This window comes from Suncus etruscus, chromosome 11 (assembly GCF_024139225.1).
Source record: "Suncus etruscus isolate mSunEtr1 chromosome 11, mSunEtr1.pri.cur, whole genome shotgun sequence".
Taxonomy (NCBI): Eukaryota; Metazoa; Chordata; class Mammalia; order Eulipotyphla; family Soricidae; genus Suncus; species Suncus etruscus.
The window spans coordinates 38,652,279-38,661,423 of NC_064858.1; the positions used below are offsets into that span (position 1 = coordinate 38,652,279).

General features: G+C 33.4%; 1 protein-coding gene across 1 annotated transcript; it reads right to left on the reverse strand.

Annotated features, from left to right (window-relative positions):
• Positions 1-524: 524 nt before the first annotated feature.
• CLEC7A (C-type lectin domain containing 7A) lies at positions 525-8,056 on the reverse strand. The gene is made up of 5 exons (XM_049782926.1): positions 7,917-8,056; positions 6,037-6,126; positions 2,923-3,080; positions 1,694-1,812; positions 525-773 (listed from the first exon to the last, which is right to left on the reverse strand). The coding sequence occupies exons 1-5, from the start codon at positions 8,017-8,019 to the stop codon at positions 641-643; spliced, it is 603 nt and encodes a 200-aa protein (XP_049638883.1). The 5' UTR covers positions 8,020-8,056; the 3' UTR covers positions 525-640.
• Between the last annotated feature and the right edge of the window lie 1,089 nt (positions 8,057-9,145).

Genomic DNA, 9,145 nt, shown 5'->3' on the forward strand with positions numbered 1-9,145 from the left:
GTCTTTGACCTATATCTGATGTACTACTAGTAGCTTAGGGACACATTATGGAAACACATTACATAGACCAAAGTGATCCTTTTTGAAGTCAGACTACAACTATATTAGAAACAAAAAAGCTAAGATATCTGGATGCCGAAGAATTATAGCTGATCACAGATAAATATGAAATCAGTGATAGAAGCACAGTATACCTGGCTTTCTGTATGATTCATTATTAGCTAACACTCAGTTATCAATTCTGTTGTTAGGTGAGAAACAAACTTCACATTCTACTACTCAAATGTCCTTAAAATTAAATTTATCTCTATATTCCAGCACTTTAAAAATTTCAAATATCTAATGTTTTCCTTCCTTCCTTCCTTCCTTCCTTCCTTCCTTCCTTCCTTCCTTCCTTCCTTCCTTCCTTCCTTCCTTCCTTCCTTCCTTCCTTCCTTCCTTCCTTTCCTTCTTTCTTCCCTTCCTTCCTTCCTTCCTTCCTTCCTTCCTTCCTTCCTTCCTTCCTTCCTTCCTTCCTTCCTTCCTTCCTTCCTTCCTTTTTATTTTCTTTCTTTTTTTTTCATCACACCCAGCAATATTTTGGGGCTACTTATGGCTTTTCACTTTGGGTTCACTCTTTCTGTGTTTCTCCTCCATAACTTTACATTACCAGCCTTTTTTCACAAATAAAGTATGAAACATGACTACAAAGTTGGTCATAAAAGATCGACTGATGAATCCATACACAATTGTGAGATGCATTTTGTGGTGCAGGTGTTGGTTTGACATCAATCCTATTAAAAAATAAAATAAAATAAAGTAATTAGGACAAATAAGAGAAAAATCATCTATATAATTATTACATATTTGTAGGAATATTATTGAAAAATATGTTCTAAAGTATATGTTACTGGAATTTTTTTCCAAGAACACACTGTGAATAAAAAGATCTCATTGGTTTTCACAAGATTCTAATTAGGGCCTAAAAAGATATTTTTTCCAGGGGCCAGCACAGTGGCACAAACAGTAAGGCATCTGCCTTGCCAGTGCTAGCCTAGGACAGACTGCAGTTTGATCCCCGGCATCCCATATGGTCCCCAAGCCAGGAGCAATTTCTGAATGTATAGCCAGGAGTAATTCCTGAGTGTCACTGGGTGTAGCCCCAAAACAAAAACTATTTTTTCCAAAAGAAATACTAATAGTTGCATAAAAATATAAAATTTTTGATAAAAGATAAATATAATCTATGAAAAGTTTTTAACTTTAAACCTCTTGCATATAAATATATTTATCAAATAAAGCAGCAGTTTAGTGAAAATATATATGAATTATGCTATGTTCATACTCAAAGTGAAAAGATTAAATATAGAATTTTATATTCAGGAACATTTAAAGACAAGGCAAATAACATATATGTTTTAATGTATTTTGAGGTACAAGTATAATGCAACAACAGTAAATTCTGATAGCACAGGTGAGTGAAATTATGTGTGTTTTGGGGGGTATATTGGGTCACCCAAACTTTATAAACTATAAAATGTAATTGCTTCTGAAATTAATTATAGAGACTCCATGTATGTCTTAGAGATAGGAGTGTGTTTCTCACATGTGTGACTCCCTGGCTTGCAGTCTCCGCATCAAGAAACAGATGATGGCATGGATCACATGTTTAGCTCTCTGTAAGAATGAAAACTTTGACTTTGTAGATACTTACAACTCTGGGGATATCCCTGAACCATCTTCCCATAGCCACGGTGCCTCTTTATCTTTGCGAGAAAGTCCTATCCAAAAGGATTTAGTTTTTTGTAAATCCACTTTCTCATCTATAAATTCCTATAGGAAAGAAGTGCTACAAAGACTTCAGATAATGAGGTTAGTTGGGAAGAATCCCTGCTAGAAAACAGTTTTGCACAGGTACACAATTTCTCCTCCATGAAGATCTATCTCAACCTGATATGTCTGCTTGGCTTATTATCTTCTGCAGGAGTTCATTATCTCCATAACACATATCTCTCTCCTTCACTCTCCTTTCTCACATTCCTTTAAGTAAATATCTTTAAATGAAAATATTTTATTTAAAAATTAAAGATGTGACGGGATGAGATGATTAGAGTCAAAGTCAGAGAAAAACAACAGCAAAATGCCTCAGAATATTAAACAGAAATGTTGAGAAAACATATTAAATCATTTTGCTGAAGAGCATAGATACACTAGCTTCAGTTCAGAAAGAGAAATGTCAGCACCGGAATGCCATGGGGTGTTGCAAGAGGTGTACTACATTACTTGTGTAATTATTCTTTAATTTTCCCATAAAGAATAGCTCTATAATATCAAAATTGCTTCTATCTAATTTATATGACAGAATCCAAGAAACAATATCTATAAATAAGGGATCACTATCTCCTCAAATTTTAAAAAATATATATGAATGCACTATCGGACAAGATGTTCTCCACAGTTTGATAACTACTTAAAATAACTTAGAATCATTACATGTTTTATGAATAAATAATATGGTATTTAATTATGATGTAAATTTTGGATACGTATAGAAAAATATGGCTGCAATTATAGGATGGTGGTGTGCATAAAAACTAGACAAATTTTCAGTCCCCTTTTTTCTTTGCCATATATACTTCCATATTTTAAATGTCCTACAACATAAGAGGATAGTAGTAAACAAAATAATGAGCACAGTGAAAAATGTTCATATTGTAGACTAATTTCACTATCTCCTCACCATATTTCTTAGGCATTTAAAAAAATTATCATGGAAATTTAAAGTGCATTTAAAATCAGTTTAAACAAATACTGATTTTAAAATCAGGGAGAATACTGGATATTATTTATTAATACTGGATATTATTATATCTTAGGGAAAATGATTATTATATGGAATCTACATTTTACTCTCAAACAGTTATAACTTATATCCATGCTTACCAATTCATCAGCATTGTCTATCTTCAGGAGACTAGAATTCCACAGAGAGCATTTTCTTTTGCTTACATACCAGGATTCTTGAGTATCTGTAAACAAATAGCAGCTCTTCCTATGCTTGAGCCAGTCAGAGGGACAAGAACGAGAAATAGAAAGCGTTCCTGGAAAAAATAAAGATGAGGATGATATCATTCTTATAATCTCAGAAAAGTACCATAAAGCCTTAGAATAAGTAAAAAGTTATCAGTGGATTGTTTTATGCCTTGTATAGTACAAATTGTAGGGATATGACTTTATTACAACATCCATAAAATATCCCATTTATTTAAACTTTAGAAAATGAACAAGTTATATACTGTTTCAGAGTCCATGTTTATTTTCTTTATGCTGTTCCTTTCCATTATTTCATGTTCATTCTAGAATTTATTTTGTTTATGATAGCAATAATGACAACTAGAATAAGTCTAATTTCTATGGCTAGAATAACTGAACTCAGAATCAATCACTAGAAATGCAATAATTTCTAGAAAGGTAATCTCTTTCAGAATTCCAATTGAGTAAAAGGTAAGGAAAGTACTATCCATTTCAACATCCCTAACTTAGAGTAGTAGGTACTTGATAAAGATAGGAGGGAATAGACATGGAATAATGTAATAATTATAATGTAATCATATTGTAATAATGAACTATATGTAGTTAAAATAAATGTCAAATTATATCATTATGAAGTCAATCATTTTATATTAAGAAAAATATGCTTAATTTAAAATTCAAACCAGTCTTAATGAATATATATTAGTTTAATTTCTTTTAAATGTTTAATTTGGGTACCTAATTCTTTGCAATGGTTTCCCTCTTTTATTATTCTATCACATTAATCCATTGTGTTGTCCTACTTTTTTATAATTAAAGTATAACTTAAAAATATCAGTTCTCTTATGGGAGAGAATGAATTTCTTTTCTGTGCAAAAAATTGTACAATTTCTTTTGGACTTACATATAGCTCAAACTAAATTATTTACTGATTTGGAGACTCAACTTAATTATTCAGCCATGAGTAGGGGTTATTTACACATATAGAACAGGAGGATCTTTGTACACTCAGTATGAAAATCATACTTCATACTGTTAATTGTGCTTTCTGCAAATGCACAATCATTTCATATCAAATATTATCTTCAACATCAATGATTAACTTTCTTAATTTAGAATCCATTTAATCCTTTAACTGTGTTAACCTTGTTCTTGCCTGTGGTTGTGAGTGCCTTGGGAAGAGTCGCATTGTGTATTGGAGTTAACATTGTGGGGTATTGGTGGTTGCCCTTATTTCTTGGTGGAACCTTCTCATCATCCAAAGTGTTGTTCCCTGAATAGGGTCTCCAAATGGCTGAAAATACCAACAGCAATAATGTTGACAGAAAAAGAGTCATTGTCTATGTTTGAAAATAAAAATTCCCAGACTCAGATGTTTCTTGTAATGCATGAAAATTAGAATTTTTCTTTTATCTTATGGGCTACACTCAGTGGCACTCAGGGGTTACTCCCGACTCTGTGCTCAGAAATCACTCCTGGAAAGCTAGCACGACCATATGTAATGGTGGGATTCATCCAGGGTCTGCAGCGTGCAAAGCTACCCTACCACTGCTACACTCAGTGGCACTCAGGGGTTACTCCCGACTCTGTGCTCAGAAATCACTCCTGGAAAGCTAGCACGACCATATGTAATGGTGGGATTCATCCAGGGTCTGCAGCGTGCAAAGCTACCCTACCACTGTGCTATCACTCCAGGCTGAAACATACATTTCAAATAAACCGATTATATGTTACTGGTGAGAAGTAGAGTTTATATATAAGTTATTAAGAAAGGGAAAAGGGAAGTGGGAGGAGGTGACAAGGGTGACAGTGGGTAAGGAGGAGGAGACAGATAAAAAAAATTGAGGATGAATAAATATAATTTTTGTAAGAAGTGTAATGAAAGTGAGAATTAAAGATGAACCAGGTATATAAAAACAATGTGAGGGAGATAGTAAGAGGCAAATGGAAGAGACGATTGGAACCATGATAAATTTGAAATATCAATAATTCTCCTACATTTCTTCTCTTGATTAAGAATAAAAGCACCTTAATATTCTCCTAGCATCTATATTATGAAATGATGAAATGTACTCAATAAACATTTGAAAAATTAAGGAATCATTGGAGAGTCTCTGAAAATACAATAGTACCATGATGGCAATATAATTCATATTAGATAAGTTTTAATGTATTCTTCACCACAAAATATATACTGAATACTTAATATTTCCAATAATTCTTCTTATATAAAACATTTTAGATTTAAAATTAAATATAAAACAATTTTCTTAAATTCTGAGAGTCAAGGGTTGGGGGATGACAGAGTACGGTAGTACTGGAAATGGAATTAATGTTGAAATATTATATGAATATAACTCAATTATTATTAACTTTGTATCCATAGTTCTGTTTTTTTTTTAGCCACAACTTGTGGCTCTCATGGATTACTCCTAGCTCTGCCCTCAGAAATCACAACTAGCAGGCTAGGTGGAGCATATGGGATGCCACAGATCCAACCTACGTCAGTTGCATGCAAGATAAATGCCCTATACACTGTGCTATCACTCCAGCCCCTGTAAACCAGGTTCTTTAAGTAAAATATTTTAATAATTATATTTAAAATTCATAAAAGTAATTTTAACTCAAAAAATAATTTCATTAAGAAGATAAGGGCCATATTTTATTTTCTTCTCTACATTCAGTGTTTTTCTTCCTTAGTTTATCTAGGGAATTTTAATATTTTGAATCCATATAGTCTAGGACAGTGAATTATTAGAGAAATTATAATTAAGAGTATGAGTTATTTTAGAAAGATTGTCTAAACTTCTCATTAGAGTCTCACTGCTCAGTAGTTTATGACTCTATACAAGTAACCTTCCAGACTCAATTTTTTATAACTAAAATGAGATCAATAATTCCAAATCAATAGAGTTAACATATGGGTCACAGCATATGTAGTACTTAAAGTTCTTTAAAAAAATTGTATGGGACACTGTAAATCTTTATGTTATTTGTATTACTTTCATTTTCATCATTACTCACCCATGGCACCCAGGACTGCAGTAACAGTAAGAAGAATCAAACATAGAATCCCCGAAATCACAGCAATAGTTCGACAACCAGCGCAAGATCCTGAGAAGTCAAAGAGATCAGAAACTGTACAAAAAAATGGCATAAAACATATTGGGGAATACTTCAAAAAAGTGAAGCATTAATCCCCAAAACTAAAAGTCATCAAGTCCTCTAAGATTAGGCTAAATTCTCCTCCACCGAAAACTTTTTTTCCCCTCAGATTCAAACACTGCATTCTGAATTAGAAACGTCTATTTTTATTTCCTCATTGTTGTGTCTTGTTATCAACATTACTAAAATTTCTAAAACCCTCTCTTAGAAGAGACATTTACTGTTGAGGAAATAGAACTGGCTGCTATATGGTCTTCTTCAGGTAATTGTCCCACGATTTGAAGAAAATTGCTTCTTCTGTATTTTTCTCCTTCTTTTCTCTAAAATTTGGGATAATATAGCTCAAAAGATTATTGTGGTATAGTAATAAGCAAGTTTGGAGCTTGTTAATACTTTATAGGTAAATCACTGTCAACACATTCATACATGCCTATCCTCCTCTTGCATCATCTAGCTTTTTCCACTCATCTCCAGTAGGTTGCCTCAGACAGATTGCAAAAGTGGAAAGAGGAAAATAGTTGTGCAATTTGAGTTACCAGAAAGCAGAAGAGAGGTAAATCTGCTTTCAAAGCTATGAATATCTCTTTCTTACTAAAGGTGAATTCATTTTATGCCAATACTACCATACCAAGAACATATTTCTGTCTTTGTGATTGTGCAGGCAGAATCTTAGAGAACTGTTGAATAGGAGAATAAATTCAAATACACTTTCTATCACAAAACAAACCCATCAGATTCAAGTTCTAACCCCTAGGAATTTCAACATCTCTTTGACCTTTACCATTAAATCATCTTTTTCCCCTGCCCCCAGCTTGCATCTTTCCATTCTTCCCCTTTTGTTACTTATAAACTATGTTGTCGTCACATATACATATTTATTTATTTGTTTTGGCTTGGATGGTCACACCTGTAAGTTATACATTTATTGTTAAATATTTTATTTCACCTACATTGTACAATTGATTTTCTTTACCAAACTACAATTGAAATTGTTTCCTCATATTCATGTCACACTTACTACAAGATCTGCCCAGTTGAAATATTTATAAATACAAATACATTTAATATTCTGTTAAAATAAATTAAAAAGTTGTAGTTATTATTGAATAATCACCATAAAAAGGCTTAATACATATTTAATTAACCTTTATTTACTTCTTTATTTCTTTTCTTTTTATTTATTTATTTTTTTGGATTTTTGGGCCACACCGGTGATGCTCAGGTATTACTCTTGGCTATGCGCTCAGAAATTACTTGTCTCGGGGAACCATACGGGTCAGCCATTTGCAAGGCAAACGCCCTACCGCTGTACTATAGCACCAGCCCCTTCTTTATTTCTTTTTTATTTAAATACTGTAATTACAAAGTTTCAATCTTACAATGACATCACCTTTCACCCATGAACATTTTCCACCACCTTGGTCTGCTTCCCCTCCCACCCCACCTCCTGCCTGCCTTTGGGGAAGGCATTTAATACCCTTCTCTATATTTCTCCCTCCCTTATTTTTCTATTTAGACATTGATTTGCACTATTGTTAATGGAGGTGTACTGTGCATATCACGTTATTTCTTTTTTTATATCACATTATTTGTATTCACCCCCCCAGTTATATTGTCCAATAACTTCTATAAACTTTTAGAATATTCTTATAGAAGTTCTTCTACAAATGACACAACTTTCCAATTATCTCATTTAAATATTTGAGTTTATATAAATTAAAAAAGAAAAGTAGAAATACCTTTCTTTGAGTTCACAAGTGTCCTGAGGGTGCCTCGGGAGCGAAAGTCTAATTGAGTGTATCCATCTTCATCCAAATGTACATTATCAGAATGGAAGGCCATTGTCTTCTCCAATTCTTGACAGTTCACAGAGTTTGAGGACTCTTTCCCCTGCTGAAACAATTATCTATGCATAGAGAACTCTTTGCTCTCTTCTCCTAAGACATCTGACAGTGGAGAAAAGAGATTCTCTGTAGCAAATCATGTGGGACCAGAAGCTTCTGACAAATAACAAGCTGATAGTACGCAGTTTAACAACCTTCCCCCAATAGGAAATGAAATCTGTGATGTGGTAATTTCCCATTTTTTAGCTTTAGATCCTGTTCTGAGACTAATAAGTCTTGTTTTTGTTTTTGGGCACCACACCCGGCGATGCTCAGGGGTTACTCCTGGCTGTCTGCTCAGAAATAGCTCCTGGCAGGCACAGGGGACCATATGGGACACTGGAATTCGAACCAACCACCTTTGATCCTGGATCAGCTGCTTGCAAAGCAAACGCCGCTGTGCTATCTCTCCGGGCCCACTAATAAGTCTTAAGACAATAAAAATTTTTCTTCAGATCACATTTAAGAAAAATATAAAGCTGGCTTTTATTCTTCTTACAAATGAATTTAAGATTATTTATTAACTTGGGTTATGCAAATAAATTTGCTCCCTTGAGTTTATTTTTTCCTTCATTCTAACTGATTGCTCTGGACAAGAACTAGGCGCTAAAAGTGGATAAACTAAAAGGCCAGGTACCCCTCCATTACCAATAGTGCAAACCAATGTCAAAAAGAAAAGGACAGAGAAGAGAGAGAGAAGCAATTTGTCTGCCCAAGATCAAGGCACAGGTGGTAGGGAAACAAGAGGGAAACATCGGTGATAGTAATGGAAAGTTTCACTGGTGAAGGATAGTGTACATTGTGTGACTTAAATCCAACAACGAACAGTTTTGTAGCTATGGTTATTAAATAAAGAAATTTAAAAGATATTTAAAATACAAAATAATAGCTTCATTCTAGTTACATACACATCGATTTATTTATGTCTTCAACTATTCAACAAAACACATCAAATATTTTCAATAAGCAAGATCTAAGGGATAAATGATTCTTGCAAAGATGATCATTACCTAATAAAGCAAAACTATAGGCCTATTGCCTAATAAGTTGGCAATTATGAAAAGAGAGAAGAACAAGTATTTTAG

Coding starts and splice junctions, on each gene's coding strand:
- CLEC7A (XM_049782926.1), bottom strand. CDS start 8,019: ATGGCCTTCCATTCTGATAATGTACATTTGGATGAAGATGGATACACT. Junction 6,127..7,916: donor ACTTGTGAACTCAAAGAAAG/GTATTTCTACTT, acceptor TTGACTTCTCAG/GATCTTGCGCTGGTTGTCGA. Junction 3,081..6,036: donor TGCAGTCCTGGGTGCCATGG/GTGAGTAATGAT, acceptor TATTTTTTCCAG/GAACGCTTTCTATTTCTCGT.